Source organism: Melospiza georgiana, chromosome 1, assembly GCF_028018845.1.
Source record: "Melospiza georgiana isolate bMelGeo1 chromosome 1, bMelGeo1.pri, whole genome shotgun sequence".
NCBI classification, from domain to species: Eukaryota; Metazoa; Chordata; class Aves; order Passeriformes; family Passerellidae; genus Melospiza; species Melospiza georgiana.
In genome coordinates, this window is record NC_080430.1 from 154,001,410 (window position 1) to 154,022,111 (window position 20,702).

At 38.2% G+C, this 20,702-nt stretch overlaps 1 protein-coding gene across 3 annotated transcripts in view; it reads left to right on the forward strand.

Moving 5' to 3' along the window:
* Nucleotides 1-20,702, forward strand: part of ARHGAP39 (Rho GTPase activating protein 39) — a 169,637-nt gene that overhangs the window by 135,657 nt on the left and 13,278 nt on the right. For 2 of the 3 annotated variants that reach the window (XM_058028088.1, XM_058028080.1), the window contains exons 5-7: nt 853-1,420; nt 8,068-8,160; nt 19,483-19,556. In XM_058028088.1, coding sequence (XP_057884071.1) covers nt 853-1,420; nt 8,068-8,160; nt 19,483-19,556 — 735 coding nt within the window. The remainder of the gene's footprint in view (nt 1-852; nt 1,421-8,067; nt 8,161-19,482; nt 19,557-20,702) is intronic. The other variant, XM_058028095.1, reaches the window with a different exon arrangement.

The following is a 20,702-nucleotide window of genomic DNA, read 5'->3' on the forward strand; positions in this document are numbered from 1 at the left end:
TTGACTGATTGATTTATTGATTGATCTATTGGTTGATTGATTGATTGATTGATTGAGCCATTGGCTGGTTGGTTGGTTTGTCAGTTGACTGACTGATTTATTGCTTGGTTTGTTGCTTGATGCTTTGCTGATTGATTTATCGATTGAGCCATCGCTTGATCAGTTCATTGAATTATTGGCCGCTCCATCCCTCTATCAGTCGACCAACCAATCAATCAATCAATCAATCAACCAATCAATCAATCAATCGATCAATCACTCACCCCCTTTCCCCCCCCGTGTCCCGCAGTCGGAGGACCTGGGCGCCTGCGCGCCGTTCGAGGGCGGCCGTGGTTGGTTGATTGGTTTGTTCATTGATCAGTTGGTTGATTGATTGATCTATTGGTTGGTTGATTTATTGATTGATTGAGCCAGTGGTTGGTTGGTTGGTTGACTGATTGGTTTATTGGTTCGTTTGTTGGTTGATTGGTTTGTTGATTGATCAGTTGGTTGATTGGTTTGTTGATTGATCTATTGGTTGGTTGATTGATTGATTGAGCTATTGGTTGGTTGGTTGACTGATTGATTTATTGCTTGGTTTGTTGGTTGATGGTTTGTTGATTGATTTATTGGTTGGTTGATTGAGCCATTGGTTGGTTGGTTGGTTGCCTGATTGATTTATTGTTTGCTTTGTTGCTTGATGCTTTGCTGGTTGATTTATTGATTAAGCCATCGCTTGATCAGTTCACTGAATTATTGACTGCTCCATTCCTCTATTAGTCAATCACCCACCCACCCAATCAACCAATCAACCAATCAATCAATCAATCAATCGATCAATCACTCACCCCCTTTCCCCCCTGTGTCCCGCAGTCGGAGGACCTGGGCGCCTGCGCGCCGTTCGAGGGCGGCCGGCCGGCGGCGCGCGCCATGATGCCGAGCGCCAGCTGCGTCTTCCCGGCGGCGTTCGCGCTGCGCAAGCCCAGCTCGGAGACGGACATCGAGAACTGGGCCTCCAAGCACTTCAACAAGCACACGCAGGGCCTCTTCCGCCGCAAGGTCTCCATCGCCAACATGCTGGCCTGGAGCAGCGAGTCCATCAAGAAGCCCATGATCATGACCAGCGACCGCAGCGTCAAGAAGGAGGCGTGCGAGATCTTCAAGCTGATCCAGATGTACATGGGCGACCGGCGCGCCAAGGCCGACCCGCTCAGCGTGGCGCTGGAGGTGGCCACCAAGGGCTGGAGCGTGCAGGGGCTGCGCGACGAGCTCTACATCCAGCTGTGCCGGCAGACCACCGAGAACTTCCGCTACGAGAGCCTGGCGCGCGGCTGGGAGCTGATGGCCATCTGCCTGGCCTTCTTCCCGCCCACGCCCAAGTTCCACTCCTACCTGGAAGGGTACATCTACCGCCACATGGACCCCGTCAACGACGCCAAAGGTGGGCCGGGAACCACGGCGCGGTGGGGTCTGGGGTGGTCCTCCATGCTGGTGAGGGTCTCCATGCTGGGTCGGGTGGGGATTGGAGAGAGATGGGACGGTGGGAGGTGTCCCCATGGATGGGCGGTGGGGTCGCTGCCGGCCCGAAGCATTCCAGGGTTCCGTTGATTTGGTTCCGTTCCTCTTGGAGGAATCTCAATAGCTTTGGGTCCAAAATTCCAGGATCCCATGGTTTCCATCATTAACATCTCCAGATGTTTCCCCTCAATAGCTCTGGATCCACAATTCCAGGATTCCATGGTTTCCACCATTCCCACCTCCAGATGTTTCTCCTCAAGTAGCTTTGGACCCAAACCATTCCATGATTCTGTTGATTTGGTTCCTTTCCTCTTGGAGGAATCTCAATAGCTTTGGATCCAAAATCCCAGGATTGCGTGGTTTCCACCATTCCCACCTCCAGATGTTTCTCCTCAAGCATCTTTGGACCCAAACCATTCCATGATTCCATGGTTCCACCATTCCCACCTCCAGATGTTTCTTCTCAAGTAGCTTTGGATCCATGATTTCATTATTTCCACCATTACCACCTCCAGATGTTTCTCCTCAAGCATCTTTGGATCCACAATTCCAGGATTCCATGGTTTCACCACCTCCAGATGTTTCTTATTTGGATCCAGAGGTTCAGGATTCCATGGTTTCCATCATTCCCATCTCCAGATGTTTCTTCTCAAGTAGCTTTGGACCCAAACCATTCCATGATTCCGTTGATTTGGTTCCGTTCCTCTTGGAGGAATCTCAATAGCTTTGGATCCAAAATCCCAGGATTCCATGGTTTCCACCATTCCCACCTCCAGATGTTCCTTCTCAAGCATCTTTAGATCCACAATTCCAGGATTCCACGGTTTCCATCATTAACATCTCCAGATGTTTCCCCTCAAGCGTCTTTAGATCCACAATTCCAGGATTCCATGGTTTCCCTCATTAACATCTCCAGATGTTCCTTCTCCAGTACCTTTGGGTCCAGAATTCCAGGATTCCATGGTTTCCACCGTTCCCACCTCCAGATGTTTCTCCTCAAGTAGCTTTGGACCCAAACCATTCCATGATTCCGTTGATTTGGTTCCTTTCCTCTTGGAGGAATCTCAATAGCTTTGGGTCCAAAATTCCAGGATTCCATGGTTTCCACTGTTCCCATCTCCAGATGTTTCTCCTCAAGCATCTTTAGATCCACAATTCCAGGATTCCATGGTTTCCATCATTAACATCTCCAGATGTTTCCTCTCCAGTAGCTTTGGACCCAAACCATTCCATGGTTCCGTTGATTTGGTTCCTTTCCTCTTGGAGGAATCTCAATAGCTTTGGGTCCACAATTCCAGGATTCCATGGTTTCCACCATTCCCACCTCCAGATGTTCCTTCTCCAGTAGCTTTGGATCCACAATTCCAGGATTCCATGGTTCCACCAACATTCCCACCTCCAGATGTTTCTTCTTTGGACCCAGAATTCCAGGATTCCATGGTTTCCATCATTAACATCTCCAGATGTTTCTCCTCAATAGCTTTGGGTCCAGAATTCCAGGATTCCATGGTTTCCATCAACATTCCCACCTCCAGATGTTTCTTATTTGGATCCAGAATTCCAGGATTCCATGGTTTCCCCCATTAACATCTCCAGATGTTTCTCCTCAAGTAGCTTTGGATCCAAACCTTTCCATGGTTCTGTTGATTTGGTTCCGTTCCTCTTGAAGGAATCTCAATAGCTTTGGATCCAAAATTCCAGGATTCCATGGTTTCCCCCATTAACATCTCCAGATGTTTCTCCTCAATAGCTTTGGATCCAAAATTCCAGGATTCCATGGTTTCCACCATTCCCACCTCCAGATGTTTCCCCTCAATAGCTCTGGATCCACAATTCCAGGATTCCATGGTTTCCACCATTCCCACCTCCAGATGTTTCTCCTCAATAGCTTTGGATCCACAATTCCAGGATTCCATGGTTTCCACCATTCCCACCTCCAGATGTTTCTCCTCAATAGCTTTGGATCCACAATTCCAGGATTCCATGGTTTCCACCATTCCCACCTCCAGATGTTTCTCCTCAATAGCTTTGGATCCACAATTCCAGGATTCCATGGTTTCCACCATTCCCACCTCCAGATGTTTCTCCTCAATAGCTTTGGATCCACAATTCCAGGATTCCATGGTTTCCACCATTCCCACCTCCAGATGTTTCTCCTCAATAGCTTTGGATCCACAATTCCAGGATTCCATGGTTTCCACCATTCCCACCTCCAGATGTTTCTCCTCAATAGCTTTGGATCCACAATTCCAGGATTCCATGGTTTCCACCATTCCCACCTCCAGATGTTTCTCCTCAATAGCTTTGGATCCACAATTCCAGGATTCCATGGTTTCCACCATTCCCACCTCCAGATGTTTCTCCTCAATAGCTTTGGATCCACAATTCCAGGATTCCATGGTTTCCACCGTTCCCACCTCCAGATGTTTCTCCTCAAGCATCTTTAGATCCAAAATTCCAGGATTCCATGGTTCCACCATCATTCCCACCTCCAGATGTTTCTTCTTTGGACCGAGAATTCCATAATTCCATGGTTCCACCATCATTCCCATCTCCAGATGTTTCTTCTCAAGTAGCTTTGGACCCAAACCTTTCCATGATTCCATGGTTTCCATCATTCCCACCTCCAGATGTTTCTTATTTGGATCCACAATTCCAGGATTCCATGGTTTCCTACATTAACATCTCCAGATGTTTCCTCTCGAGAAGCTCTGGGCCCAAATTTGGGGATTTCAGGAGGTCCTCTCCAGCCCTTGGGATTGGTTGTCCCAAACCCTTCACCCCCTGGAGGTCCCCACCACTCGATGTCACCTCCTGGTGGCTCTTGGGTGAGGTGGGATCGGGAATCCTGGAGGATTTGGGGGATTTTGGATCCAGAATTTCTCCTGGGGTTCCGAGATGTCCTTCAGCTCCAGGAGGAACATCCATGGGGGGACACCAGGAGATGGTCCCACCCCAGGTGGGTGGAGAAGACCCCGATTTTGGATCCCAAATTTCTCCCGGGGTTCTGAGATGTCCTTCAGCTCCTGGAGGAACATCCATGGGGACACCAGGAGCTGCTCCCACCCCAGGAAGGTGGAGAAGACCCCGATTCTGGATCCCAAATTTCTCCCGGGGTTTTGAGGTCTCCTTCAGCTCCTGGAGGAACATCCATAGGGACACCAGGAGAAGGTCCCACCCCAGGTGGGTGGAGAAGACCCCGTGGACATCCCGGGATTTCTCGGGTCGCTCCCGCCAGAGGTGCCGAAGGCGTTTCCCGCCAAAGCCGAAGCTCCGCCCCCAATCACCTCCCAGCCAATCAGATCTCGTTGTCTTTCTGTGGATTGGTTTCATGGTCGATGTTGATGCGTTTCCCGCCAAAGCCAAAGCTCCGCCCCCAATCCCCTCCCAGCCAATCAGATTTCGTTGTCCTTGTGTGGATTGGTTTCCTTGTCGGTGTTGATTCGTTTGAATTTGCATTTCGGGTCCATCTCATTTGGTTAAATTTGCATTTTCGTTGTCATTTGAATTGTGGTTTTGTCTTTAATTTTATTTTTATTTTTTCCTTTTATTTTCAGTTATAAATAATTTAGTTTTGATTTAATTTTAATTTTAATGTTAATTTTAATTTAATTTTAATTTTAGATTTAATTTTTATTTTATTTTAATTTCAATTTTTATTTTAATTCTAATTCAAATTCTAATTCTAAATCTAAATCTAATTCTAATAAGAATTTTAATTTATTTTATTTTCTTTATAATTTTTTCTTTATTATTTTCTTTATAATTTTCTTATAATTTTTTCTGTTCTTATTTTATAATTTAATTTATATCTCATTTATATTATTTATTTTCTTACTTTCTTTTCCATTTTAATTTATTTCCATGGTATTTTCAATTTTCATCTTTATTTTCTCTTAATTATTAATTTTCTTTTAATTTTCTTTTTAATTTTTAATATCTATTTAATTTTTATTTTCATTTTTTTATTCCTTTTCCATCAAACTTTGACACTTTTCCTAAGTTTTTAATCTTTCCTTACCTAATTTTGATTTATTAATTTTTAATTTCGATTTATAAATTTATTAAATTTAATTTTTTAAATTTAATTTTATTTACGGATTTTTTTTTTCTGTTTTCATTTTATTTTAATTTTGTGTTTTTATTTTTATTTAATCTTTTTATTCTCATTCCCATTTTCCTTTCAAATTTTATTTCCATTTTATTTCTTCATTTTCCTTTCAGTTTTACCTCCAATTAATTTTATTTTTTTATTTTTATTTAATTTTTATTTCTTTTTTTAATTGCAATGTTCCTTTAATTCTTCCTTTAACTTAATTTAAATTTATTTTTTTAATTTTAAATTTAATTTTATTTTTTGATGTTTTAATTTTATTTTTTTAATTTTAGATTTAATTTTATTTTTTTATGTTTTAATTTTATATTTTTTTAATTTAAAATTAAATTTTATTTTTTGATGTTGTAACTTCAGTTTGAACTTGAATTGCTAACTTTAATTAATTCCCTGTTTAATTTTATTTTGGTTTTAATTTTAATTTTATTTTATTGTTATTTTATTGTAATTTCAAATGTTATTTTTGTTTTATAATAGAATTTAATTCCAAGTTTTCTTTTTTTTTCAATTTTCATTCCATTTCCAATTTTATTTCATTTCAGGTTTCAAATTTTATTTTCATGTAAATTTTTATTGTCGTGCTGCTTCCCATTTCATTTCAAATTTTCAATTCCAATTTCAATTTCAATTTTTATTTTTTATTTTAAATTCAATTTCAAATTTCCAGCTCAATTTCCATTTGGCTTCAAATTTTAATTCCAGTTTCATTTATTTCAATTTTTTTCCTATTTTAATTTCAATTCTAATTTTAATTTAATTTTCTCTTTCAATTTAATTTTAATTTATTTTATAAATTTTATTTTAAATTTTTAGATTTAATATTAATTTAAATTTTAATTTCAGTTTCTGTTTCAATGTTTTCTACATTAATTTCAATTGTAATTTTGCATTTAATTAAATGATTGTTTTCATTTCAATTTAATTTGGTTTATTAATTTTTATTTTTATTTTTACTTTTACTTTAACTTTTCTTTGCATCTCAATTTATTTTTTCTCATTTATTTTAATCATTGTTTTAATTTAATTTTTTGCTTTAATTTCAATTAAATTTAATTTTTTAATTTTAAAATTTTAAAAATATTTTTTAATTTCAGATTCGATTTTTAATTTCAATTATAATTTTAAATTTTATTTAATTTTTGTTCTAATTTTTTAATTTTAATAATAGTTTTCATTTTAATTTTGATTTTCATTCAATTATAACTTTTAATTCCTTTAATTTCTGTTTTCATTTCAGCTTTAATTTAAATAATTTTAGGTTTTACTTAAATTTAATTTCTTAAATTTTACTTTCAATTTAATTTTTGAATTTTTTTTAAATTCCATTTTTAATTTAAAATGTAATTTAATTTTTTATTTTAATTTTTATTACAATTTAATTTTTTAAATTTTAATTTCCATTTTAATTTCAATTTTAATTTCAATTTTAATTGTAGTTCTAATTTTAATTTAAGTTTCAATTTCAATTTTAAGTTCATTTTTGTAATTTCAATTTCAATTTTAATTTTAATTTTATTTTATTTTTAATTTCAATTCATTTTAATTTTAACTTTAATTTTAATTTAAGTTTTAATTTCAATTTTAATTTTAAAATTTTAATTTCAATTTTATTTTCAATTTCAATTTCAATTTTTTTATTAATTTTTTTAATTTTTAATCTAATTTTAATTTTTTAAATTTTAATTTTACTTTCAATTTAATTTTTTTAATTTCGATTTTCATTTAACTTTTTTAATTTTAATTTCAGTTTTATGTTCAATTTCAATTTTATTATTAATTTTATTTTATTTCAATCTAAATTTAATTTTAACTTAAGTTTTAATTTAAACTTAATTCAGTTTGAAATGTAATTTCTTAGATTTTAACTTTAATTTCAATTTAATTTTTTAATTTTAGTTTCGATTTTCATTTCATTTTTTTAATTTTAATTTCAATTTTAATTTCAATTATTTATATTAATTTTACTGTATTTTAAATTAATTTTAATTTTTTAATTTTAATTTTAAGTTTAAGTTTATTTTAATTTTAATTTAAGTTTTAATTTAAACTTAATTCAGTTTTAAATTTAATTTTTTAAATTTTAATTTTAATTTCAATTTAATTTTTTTAATTTCAATTTCGATTTCCATTTAACTTTTAAATTTTAATTTCAATTTTAATTTCAATTTTATTATTAATTTTATTTTATTTTCAATCTAATTTTAATTTTTAATTGTCATTTTATGTTTAATTTTAATTTTAATTTTAATTTCAATTTCAATTTCAATTTCAATTTTAATTTAACTTTTAATTTAAACCTAATTCAGTTTTCCATTTAATTGTTTAAATTTTCATTTTCATCTCCATTTCATTGTTTTTTTCATTTTTCATTCCGATTCCATTTAATTTTAATTTGGATTTCCATTTCCGTTTCCGTCTCCGTCCCCGTCCCGTCCCCGCGTTCCCGTCCCCCCCAGTGTGGCGGCACCTGCGGCTCCTCCTGGCCGGGAGCGCCCAGAGGAAACCAAAACTGCGCAAGAAACCAAAGGCCCAGAGCCACGAGAGCCCCGGTAGGGCAGCGCCGGGGGCTCCGCAATTCACTCATTAACTAATTAATTAATTCATTAACTGGGGGAAAAATAACGGGCAGCATCGGCTTGGGGGTGTTTATTTAACAATATTGATATTATTGGTATTGGTGTTGGGATTAATATTAGCGTTAGGAGTATAAGCGTTGGTGTTGGTGTTGGTGTTGGTATTGCATTAATTGGGGTAATTAATAACGGTCAGGTAGACTTGGTGTCGTTTATTTAATAATATTAATATTATTAGTATTAGTGTTGGTATTAATATTAGCGTTAGTATTATTAGTATTAGAGTGGTATTGGTATTAGTATTGGTATTGGTATTAGTAATCGTAATAGTAATAATATTAGTATTAGTAATAGTATTGGTATTGGTATTGCATTAATTGGAGTAATTAATAATGGTCAGGTAGACTTGGTTTCATTCATTTACTAATATTAATAGTATTAGTATTGATATTAATATTAGCGTTAGTAGTATTGGCATTGGTAAAAGTATTGGTAATAGTATTGGTATTGGTATTGGTATTGGTATTGGTATTAGTATTAGTATTGCATTAATTGGGGTAATTAGTAACGGTCAGGTAGACTTGGTGTCGTTTATTTAACAATATTAATATTATTGGTATTAGTGGTGGGATTAATATTAGCGTTAGGAGTATAAGCATTGGTGTTGGTATTGGTATTGCATTAATTGGGGTAATTAATAACGGTCAGGTAGACTTGGTGTCGTTTATTTAATAATAATATTATTAGTATTATTAGTGCTGGTATTAATATTAGCGTAAGTAGTATTAGTATTAGAGTAGTGTTAGTATTGGTATTGGTATTAGTATTAGTATCGGTATTAGTATTGGTATTAGTATTAGTATTGCATTAATTGGGGTAATTAATAACGGTCAGGTAGACTTGGTGTCATTTATTTAACAATATTAATATTATTAGTATTAGTGGTATTGGTATTGGTATAAGTATCAGTATCAGTATCAGTATTAGTATTAGTGTGGGTATGGGTATTGGTATTGCATTAATTTCACTAATTGGGGTAATTAATAATGGGCAGGTAGACTTGGTGTCGTTTATTTAATAATATTAATATTTTTAGTACTAGTGTTGGTATTAATATTAGCGTTTGTAGTATTAGTATTAGAGTAGTATTAGTATTGGTAATAGTATTGGTATTAGTATTGGTATTGGTATTGCATTAATTGGGGTAATTAATAATGGTCAGGGAGACTTGGAGTCGTTTATTTAATAATATTAATATTATTAGTATTAGTGCTGGTATTAATATTAGGGTTAGTGGTATTGGTATTGGTATAAGTATTAGTATTAGTATCAGTATTAGTGTGGGTATAGGTATTAGTATTGGTATTGGTATTAGTATTAGTATTGCATTAATTGCGGTAATTAATAACGGTTAGGTAGACTTGGTGTCGTTTATTTAATAATAGTAATATTATTAGTATTAGTGTTGGTATTAATGTTAGCGTTAGTATTATTAGTATTAGTGTTAGTATTGGTATCGGTATTAGTATTAGTATTGGTATTGGTATTGCATTAATTGGGGTAATTAATAACGGTCAGGTAGACTTGGTGTCATTTATTTAATAATATTCATATTATTTGTATTATTGTTGGTATTATTATTAGCGTAAGTAGTATTAGTACTAGAGAAGTACTAGTATTAGTATTAGTATTAGTGCTGGTATTGGTATTGGTATTGGTATTCGTATTGCATTAATTGGGGTAATTAATAACGGTCAGGGAGACTTGGAGTCGTTTATTTAATAATATTAATATTATTTGTATGAGTGTTGAAATTAATATAAGCCTTAGTAGTATTAGTATTAGAGAAGTGTTAGTATTTGTATTAGTATTAGTATTCGTATTCGTATTCCTATTAGTATTAGTATTAGTATTAGTATTCGTATTGCATTAATTGGGGTAATTAGTAACAGTCAGGTAGACTTGGTGTCGTTTATTTAATAATATTAATATTATTGGTATTACTGCTGGCATTATTATTAGCGTAAGTAGTATTAGTATTAGAGTAGTGTAAGTATTGGTATCGGTCTTAGTATTGGTATTAGTATTGGTATTAGTATTGGTATTGCATTAATTGGGGTAATTAATAACGGTCAGGTAGACTTGGTGTTGTTTATTTAATAATATTAATATTATTAGGATTAGTGCTGGTATTAATATTAGGGTTAGTGGTATTGGTATTGGTATAAGTATCAGTATTAGTGTGGGTATGGGTATTAGTATTGGTATTGCATTAATTGGGGTAATTAATAACGGTCAGGTAGACTTGGTGTCATTTATTTAATAATATTAATATTATTTGTATTAGTGTTGGTATTAATATTAGCGTAAGTAGTATTAGTATTAGAGTAGTGTAAGTATTGGTATTGTTATTAGTATTAGTATTGGTATTAGTATTGGTATTAGTATTAGTATTGCATTAATTGGGGTAATTAATAACTGTCAGGTAGAGTTGGTGTCATTTATTTAATAATATTAATATTAATAGTATTAGTGCTGGTATTAATATTAGGGTTAGTGGTATTGGTATAAGTATCAGTATTAGTATCAGTATTAGTGTGGGTATGGGTATTAGTATTAGTATTGGTATTAGTATTAGTATTGGATTAATTGGGGTAATTAATAACGGTCAGATAGAGTTGGCGTCGTTTATTTAATAATATTATATTATTAGTATTAGTGTGGATATTATTATTAGCGTTAGTAGTATTGGCATTGGTATTGGTATAGTATTGGTATTGGTATTGCAGTAATTGGGGTAATTAGTAACAGGTAGACTTGGTGTCGTTTATTTAACAATATTAATATTATTAGTATTAGTGTTGGTATTAATGTTAGCGTTAGTATTATTAGTATTAGTGTTAGTATTGGTATCGGTATTAGTATTAGTATTGGTATTGGTATTGCATTAATTGGGGTAATTAGTAACAGTCAGGTAGACTTGGTGTCGTTTATTTAATAATAATAATATTATTGGTATTACTGCTGGTATTATTATTAGCGTGAGTAGTGTTAGTATTAGAGTAGTGTTAGTATTGGTATCGGTATCGGTATCAGTATTGGTATTGGTATTGGTATTAGTATTGCATTAATAGGGGTAATTAATAACGGTCAGGTAGACTTGGTGTCGTTTATTTAATAATATTAATATTATTTGTATAAGTGTTGATATTAATATTAGGGTTAGTGGTATTAGTATTAGAGAAGTATTAGTATTAGTATTGGCATTGGCATTGGTATTGGTATAGTATTGTTATTGGTATTGGTATTGCCTTAATTGGGGTAATTAGTAACAGTCAGGTACACTTGGTGTCGTTTATTTAATAATATAATATTATTTGTATGACTGTTGATATTAATATCAGCCTTAGTAGTATTAGTATTAGAGTAGTATTAGTATTGGTATCGCATTATTTGGGGTAATTAATAACGAGCAGCATCGGCTTGGGGTCATTTATTTAACAATATTGATATTATTGGTATTGGTGTTGGGATTAATATTAGCGTTGGTAGTATAAGTATTGGTATTGGTATTGCATTAATTGGGGTAATTAATAACGGGCAGTATCGGCTTGGTGTCGTTTATTTAATAATAATATTATTAGTATTATTAGTGCTGGTATTAATATTAGGGTAAGTAGTATTAGTATTAGAGTAGTGTTAGTATTGGTATTGTTATTAGTATTAGTATTGGTATTAGTATTGGTATTAGTATTGGTATTAGTATTCGTATTGCATTAATTGGGGTAATTAGTAACAGTCAGGTAGACTTGGTGTCGTTTATTTAATAATAATAATATTATTGGTATTACTGCTGGTATTATTATTAGCGTAAGTAGTATTAGTATTAGAGTAGTGTAAGTATTGGCATCAGTATTAGTATTGATATTGGTATTAGTATTAGTATTGGATTAATTGGGGTAATTAATAACAGTCAGGTAGAGTTGGTGTCGTTTATTTAATAATATTAATATTATTTGTATTATTGTTGGTATTATTATTAGCGTAAATAGTATTAGTACTAGAGAAGTACTAGTATTAGTATTAGTATTAGTATTAGTATTAGTATTAGTATTAGTGCTGGTATTGGTATTGGTATTGGTATTGCATTAATTGGGGTAATTAATAATGGTCAGGTAGACTTGGTGTCGTTTATTTAATAATATTAATATGATTAGTATTTGTGCTGGTATTAATATTAGGGTCAGTGGTATTGGTATAAGTATCAGTATCAGTATTACTATCAGTATTAGTGTGGGTATGGGTATTAGTATTGGCATTGGTATTGGTATTGGCATTGCATTAATTGGGGTAATTAATAACGGTCAGGTAGACTTGGTGTCGTTTATTTAATAATATTAATATTATTAGTATTAGTGCTGGTAATATTATTAGCATAAGTAGTATTAGTATTAGAGTGGTATTGCTACTGGTATTGGTATCGGTATTAGTATTGGTATTGGTATTAGTACTACTATTGCATTTATTGGGGTATTTAATAACGGTCAGGTAGACTTGGTGTCGTTTAATTAATAATATTATATTATTAGTATTAGTGTTGATATTATTATTAGCACTAGTAGTATTACTTTTGGCATTGGCATTGGTATTGGTACAGTATTGGTATTAGCATTGCATTAATTGGGGTAATTAGTAACAGGTTAGACTTGGTGTCGTTTATTTAATAATATTAATATTATTAGTATTAGTGTTGATATTAATATTAGCGTTAGTAGTATAAGCATTGGTGTTGGTATTGGTATTGGTATTGCATTAATTGGGGTAATTAATAACGGTCAGGTAGACTTGGTGTCGTTTATTTAATAATATTAATAGTATTTGTATTATTGTTGGTATTAATATTAGCGTAAATAGTATTAGTATTAGAGTAGTGTTAGTATTGGTATTGGTATTAGTATTAGTATTGATATTGGTATTGGTATTAGTATTGCATTAATTGGGGTAATTAATAACAGTCAGGTAGACTTGGTGTTGTTTATTTAATAATATTAATATTATTAGTATTAGTGTTGTATTAATGTTAGTGTTATTAGTATCAGAATAGTGTTAGTATTTGTATTGGTATTGCAATTAGTATTGGTAATAGTATAGGTATTGGTAGTAGTATTTGTACTGGTACTAGTATTGGTACTGGTATTATTATTGCATTAATTAGGGTGAGTAATAACGGTCAGGTAGACTTGGTGTCATTTATTTAATAATATTAATATTATTAGTATTAGTGTTGGTATTAATATTAGCGTTAGTATTATTAGTATTAGAGTGGTATTGGTATTAGTATGGGTATTGGTATTAGTAATCGTAATAGTAATAATATTAGTATTAGTAATAGTATTGGTATTGGTATTGCATTAATTGGAGTAATTAATAATGGTCAGGTAGACTTGGTTTCATTTATTTAATAATATTAATAGTATTAGTATTGATATTAATATTAGTGTTAGTAGTATTGGCATTGGTAAAAGTATTGGTAATAGTATTGGTATTGGTATTGGTATTGGTATTAGTATTGCATTAATTGGGGTAATTAGTAACGGTCAGGTAGACTTGGTGTCGTTTATTTAACAATATTAATATTATTGGTATTAGTGGTGGGATTAATATTAGCGTTAGGAGTATAAGCATTGGTGTTGGTATTGGTATTGCATTAATTGGGGTAATTAATAACTGTCAGGTAGAGTTGGTGTCATTTATTTAATAATATTCATATTATTAGTATTAGTGTTGATATTAATATTGGGGTTAGTAGTATTAGCATTAGTATTGGTATTGGTATTGGTATTTGTATTGGTATTAGTATTGCATTAATAGGGGTAATTAATAACGATCAGGTAGACTTGGTGTCGTTTATTTAATAATATTAATATTATTTGTATGAATGTTGATATTAATATTAGCCTTAGTAGTATTAGTATTAGAGAAGTATTAGAATTAGTATTGGTATTGGCATTGGTATTGGTATTGCCTTAATTGGGGTAATTAATAACGGTCAGGTAGACTTGGTGTCGTTTATTTAATAATATTAATATTATTAGTATGAGTGTTGATATTAATATAAGCCTTAGTAGTATTAGTATTAGAGAAGTATTAGTATTAGTATTAGTATTCGTATTCGTATTCGTATTAGTATTAGTATTCGTATTGCATTAATTGGGGTAATTAATAACGGTCAGGTAGACTTGGTGTCGTTTATTTAATAATAATATTATTAGTATTATTAGTGCTGGTATTAATAATAGCGTAAGTAGTATTAGTATTAGAGTAGTGTTAGTATTGGTATTGTTATTAGTATTAGTATTGGTATTAGTATTGGTATTAGTATTAGTATTGCATTAATTGGGGTAATTAATAACGGTCAGGTAGACTTGGTGTCATTTATTTAATAATATTAATATTATTAGTATTAGTGCTGGTATTAATATTAGGGTTAGTGGTATTGGTATAAGTATCAGTATTAGTATCAGTATTAGTGTGGGTATGGGTATTAGTATTGGCATTGGTATTGGTATTAGTATTGCATTAATTGTGGTAATTAATAACGGTTAGGTAGACTTGGTGTAGTTTATTTAATAATAGTAATATTATTAGTATTAGTGTTGGTATTAATGTTAGCGTTAGTATTATTAGTATTAGTGTTAGTATTGGTATCGGTATTAGTATTGGTATTAGTATTAGTATTGCATTTATTGGTGTATTTAATAAAGGTCAGGTAGACTTGGTGTTGTTTATTTAATAATATTAATATTATTTGTATGAGTGTTGATATTAATATTAGCCTTAGTAGTATTAGTATTAGAGAAGTATTAGTATTAGTATTAGTATTGGTATTGGCATTGGTATTGGCATTGGCATTGGTATAGTATTGGTATTGGTATTGCATTAATTGGGGCAATTAGTAACAGGTAGACTTGGTGTCGTTTATTTAATAATATAATATTATTTGTATGACTGTTGATATTAATATCAGCCTTAGTAGTATTAGTATTAGAGTAGTATTAGTATTGGTATCGCATTATTTGGGGTAATTAATAATGAGCAGCATCGGCTTGGGGTTGTTTATTTAACAATATTGATATTATTAGTATTGGTGTTGGGATTAATATTAGCGTTAGGAGTATAAGCATTGGTATTGGTATTGGTATTGGTATTGCATTAATTGGGGTAATTAATAACGGGCAGGTAGACTTGGTGTCGTTTATTTAATAATATTAATATTATTAGTATTAGTGGTATTGGTATTGGTATAAGTATCAGTATCAGTATTAGTAATAGTATTAGTGTGGGTATGGGTATTAGTAGTGGTATTGCATTAATTGCATTAATTGGAGTAATTAATAATGGGCAGGTAGACTTGGTGTCGTTTATTTAACAATATTATATTATTAGTATTACTGTTGGTATTAATATTAGCGTAAGTAGTATTAGTATTAGAGTAGCGTTCATATTGGTATCAGTATTAGTATTGGTATTAGTATTGGTATTGGTATTGGTATTGGTATTGGTATTGCATTAATTGGGGTAATTAATAACGGTCAGGTAGCCTTGGTGTCGTTTATTTACCAATATTAATATCATTAGTATTAGTGTTGGGATTAATATCAGCGTTGGCAGTATCAGCGTTGGTACCAGCGGGAGGAACCTGCAGGAGGAACCGGGGCAGGTTCTGGGCAGCTCCAGGGCAGCTCCAGGGCAGGATCTGGGGAGCTCCTGGTGGGGCCGGACCTTCAGGAACCGCGGCTGGAGCCACCTGGGACCTCCTGGGACCGGCAGGGACAACCAAACCCCACCAGGGACCGGCAGGGACCATCATGGACCACCCAATCCCACCAGGGACCATCATGGACCATCCAATCCCACCAGGGACCATCATGGACCACCAGGGACCAGCAGGGACCAGCAGGGACAACCCAATCCCACCAGGGACAACCAAATCCCACCCAATCCCACCAGGGACCAGCAGGGACCTCCAGGGACCTCCAGGGACCACCAGGGACCACCAGGGACCAGCAGGGACAACCCAATCCCACCCAATCCCACCAGACACCACCAGGTCCCACCAGGTCCCATTGGATCCCACCAGGTCCCACCAGGTCCCATGAAATCCCAGCAGATCCCACCAAACCCCACCAAAATCCCACCAGGTCCTACCAGGTCCCATGAGACCCTACCAGGTCCCACCAGATTCCACCAAACCCCATCAGATGCCACCAGGTCCCACCAAAATCCCACCAGGTCCCATCAAATCCCATCAAACCCCATCAGGTCCCACCAGGTCCCACCAAATTCCACCAAACCCCACCAGGTCCCACCAGACACCTCCAGGTCTCACCAGATCCCATCAGACACCACCAAACCCCACCAGGTCCCACCAGAAGGTTCCTCCCCATAAGGTCTCTGGACCAAATCCCACCAGGTCCCACCAGGTCCCACCAAAATCCCACCAGGTCCCATTGGATCCCACCAGGTCCCACCAAATCCCACCAGGTCCCACCAAACCCCACCAGGTCCCACCAGCTCCACCCTCTGCAGGTCTCTCTCCGTCTTCTCCTGGCCTCCATCCCAAGGTCCAGCCCGGTCTCCTGGCCGGGCTTTGGTCCAGATGTTCCTCAGAGGTTCCTCAGATGTTCCTCAGATGTTCCTCAGATGTTTCTCAGATGTTCCTCAGAGGTTCCTCAGAGGTTCCTCAGATGTTCCTCAGAGGTTCCTCAGACGTTCCTCAGAGGTTCCTCAGATGTTCCTCAGAGGTTCCTCACAGGTTCCTCAGATGTTCCTCAGAGGTTCCTCAGATGGTCCTCAGATGTTCCTCACAGGTTCCTCAGATGTTCCTCAGATGTTCCTCAGAGGTTCCTCAGAGGTTCCTCAGATGTTCCTCAGATGTTGCTCAGATGTTCCTCACAGGTTCCTCAGATGTTCCTCAGATGTTCCTCAGAGGTTCCTCAGATGTTCCTGAGAGGTTCCTCAGATGTTCCTCAGATGTTCCTCAGAGGTTCCTCAGATGTTCCTCAGATGTTCCTCAGAGGTTCCTCACAGGTTCCTCAGAGGTTCCTCAGAGGTTCCTCAGATGTTCCTCAGATGTTCCTCACAGGTTCCTCACAGGTTCCTCAGAGGTTCCTCAGAGGTTCCTCACAGGTTCCTCAGAGGTTCCTCGGAGGTTCCTCCCCACCCCGACCATCCCGTGACTCCACCAGAGGAGTCCATGGCGTGAGGCCACCCCGTGGAGATGTCCAGGAGGTCCCACCGGGTCTCCAAGGCTCTGGGAATGATCCAGAAGGTCCCACCAGGTCCCCAGAGCTTCTCCTGGGATGGTCCAGAAGGTCCCACCAAGGGATGGCCCAGAAGGTCCCACCAGGTTCTCAGGGTTCTTGGGATGGTCCAGAAGGTCCCACCAGGTCCCCGGAGCTTCTCCTGGGATGGTCCAGAAGGTTCCACCAAGGGATGGTCCAGAAGGTCCCCCCAGGTCCCTGGAGCTTCTCCTGGGGTGGCCCAGAAGGTTCCACCAAGTCCCACCAAGGGTTGATCCAGAAGGTCCCACCAGGTCCCCAGAGCTTCTCCTGGGATGGTCCAGAAAGTCCCACCAGGTTCTCAGAGCTTCTCCTGGGATGGTCCAGAAGGTCCCAAGGCTCTGGGAATGATCCAGAAGGTCCCACCAGGTTCTCAGGGTTCTTGGGATGGTCCAGAAGGTCCCACAAGGTCCCCAGAGCTTCTCCTGGGATGGTCCAGAAGGTTCCATCAGGTTCCTGGAGGTTTTTGGGATGGTCCAGAAGGTCCCCAGAACTTCTCCTGGGATGGTCCAGAAGGTCCCACCAAGTCCCACCAAGGGTTGGTCCAGAAGGTCCCACCAGGTCTCCAGAACTTCTCCTGGGATGGTCCAGAAGGTCCCACCAAGGGTTGGTCCAGGAGGTCCCACCAGGTCCCTGGAGCTTCTCCTGGGGTGGCCCAGAAGGTCCCACCAGGTCCCACCAAGGGTTGGTCCAGGAGGCCCCACCAGGTCTCCAGAACTTCTCCTGGGATGGTCCAGAAGGTTCCATCAAGTCCCACCAAGGGTTGGTCCAGAAGGTCCCACCAGGTTCTCAGGACTTCTCCTGGGATGGTCCAGAAGGTCCCACCAGGTCTCCAAGGCTCTGGGAATGGTCCAGGAGGCCCCAGCAGATCCCCAGAGCTTCTCCTGGGATGGTCCAGGAGGTTCCACCAGGTCCCACCAAGGGTTGGTCCAAAAGGTCTTCCTAGGTCCCAGGACTTCTCCTGGGATGGTCCAGAAGGTTCCACCGGGACTCCAAAGCTCTGGGAATGATCCAGAAGGTCCCATCAGGTTCTCAGGGTTCTTGGGATGGTCCAGAAGGTCCCAAGGCTCAGGGAATGATCCAGGAGGTCCCACCAGGTCCCCAGGACTTCTCCTGGGATGGTCCAGAAGGTCCCACCAGGTCCCCAGGACTTCTCCTGGGATGGCCCAGAAGGTCCCACCAAGGGTTGGTCCAGAAGGTCCCCCCAGGTCCTCTCTGACCTGCAGGGTTGGTGGGACCGGCGCCATCTCCTCCCTGGAGAACATCGGGAACAGGAGATGGGAGTGGTGGGACCTGGAGAAGACAGACGGGGTGGGAGCGGTGACCACGGCAGGGGTGGCCTCCAAAACCCCCTGAGATGGAACCACCAAAGCTCCTGAGATGGAGCCTCCAAACCCCCTGAGATGGAGCCTCCAAACCCCCTGAGATGGAGCCTCCAAACCCCCTGAGATGGAGCCTCCAAACCCCCTGAGATGGAGCCTCCAAAATGAGATGGAGCCTCCAAACCCTCCTGAGATGGAGCCACCAAAAGCTCCTGAGATGGAGCCTCCAAACCCCCTGAGATGGAGCCTCCAAACCCCCCTGAGATGGAGCCTCCAAACCCCCTGAGATGGAGCCTCCAAAATGAGATGGAGCCTCCAAACCCTCCTGAGATGGAGCCACCAAAAGTTCTCCAAGGTGGAGCCTCCAAACCTCCTGAGATGGAGCCACCAAACCCCCCTGAGATGGAGCCACCACGGAGCTCCAGAGGTTCCTCCAAGGTTCCTCCAAGGTTCCTCCAAGGTTCTTGAGATGTTTGAGGAGGACAAAGGATGGAGATGGAGAAGGACCATGGGGAGGGGACCATGGGGAGGGGACAGGAGATCTTTAAGGTCGTGGAGGTGACATCCCACCACCTGGAGGTGACATCCCACCACCTGGAGATGACGTCCCACCGCTGCCGTGTCCTCTCTTGCAGGGGTGGCCATCAGCACCTACGCCAGGTACTGCTACAGCAAACTGCAGAAGGCGGCGCTGACCGGGGCCAAGAAGGTACCGGGGACAACCTGGGGTGGCCTTGGCCAGGGGGGACAACCTGGGACAACCTGGGGTGGCCTTGGCCAGGGGGGACAACCCGGGGACAACCTGGGGACAACCCGGGGACAACCAAGGAGGTCACGGTCTCCTCCCACCAGGGCCGTCCTGGAGCTCCTGGGGCTGGGGGAGGGAAGGAGGTGGTGGTGGTGGGAGGAGATGGGAGGAGATGGTGCTGCTGGTGGTGGTGGTGGTGAGGAGAACTTGGGGAGAACTTGCGGGGAACTTGGGGAGACCTGGAGATGTCCTGGAGAGCATCTAAGGAACTTCTGGAGAACATCTAAGGAACTCCTGGAGAACTTCTGGAGAACATCTAAGGAACTCCTGGAGAACATCTAAGGAACTTCTGGAGAACTTCTGGAGAACATCTAAGGAACTCCTGGAGAACTTGTGGAGACCTGGAGATGTCCTGGAGAGCATCTAAGGAGCTTCTGGAGAACTTCTGGAGAACTTCTGGAAAACTTCTGGGGACCTGGAGAGCATCTAAGAAACCTCTGGAGAACTTCTGGAGACCTGGACATCTTCTGGAGAGCATCTAAGGAACTTCTGGAGAACTTCTGGGGATCTTCTGGAGAACTTCTGGAGAACTTCTGGGGACCTGGAGAGCATCTAAGGAACTTCTGGAGAACTTGTGGGAACCTTCTGGAACATTTCTGGAGAACTTCAGCAGAACTTCTGGAGACCTGGAGATGCCCTGGAGAGCATCTAAGGAGCTTCTGGAGAACTTCTGGGGATCTTCTGGAGACCTGGAGATCTTCTGGAGAACATCTAAGGAACTTCTGCAGAACTTGTGGGAACCTTCTGGAACATTTCTGGAGAACTTCTGGAGAACTTCTGGGGAACTTCAGGGAGGCTTTTGAGGATCTTCTGGAGACCTTCTGGGAACCTTCTGGAAAGCTTGGAAGGATCTTCTGGGCATCTCCTAAAACCCATCTGGGGATCTTCTGGAGACCTTCTGAGAACGTCCTGAAGACTTCTGGAGAACTTCTGGAGAACTTCTGGAGAGTTCCTGAGAACCTCGTGAAGATCTTCAAGGGACCTTCTGGGAATGTTCTGGAAACTTCTCAAGGACCTTCTGAGGGCCTTCACATGTCCCAGGGACCA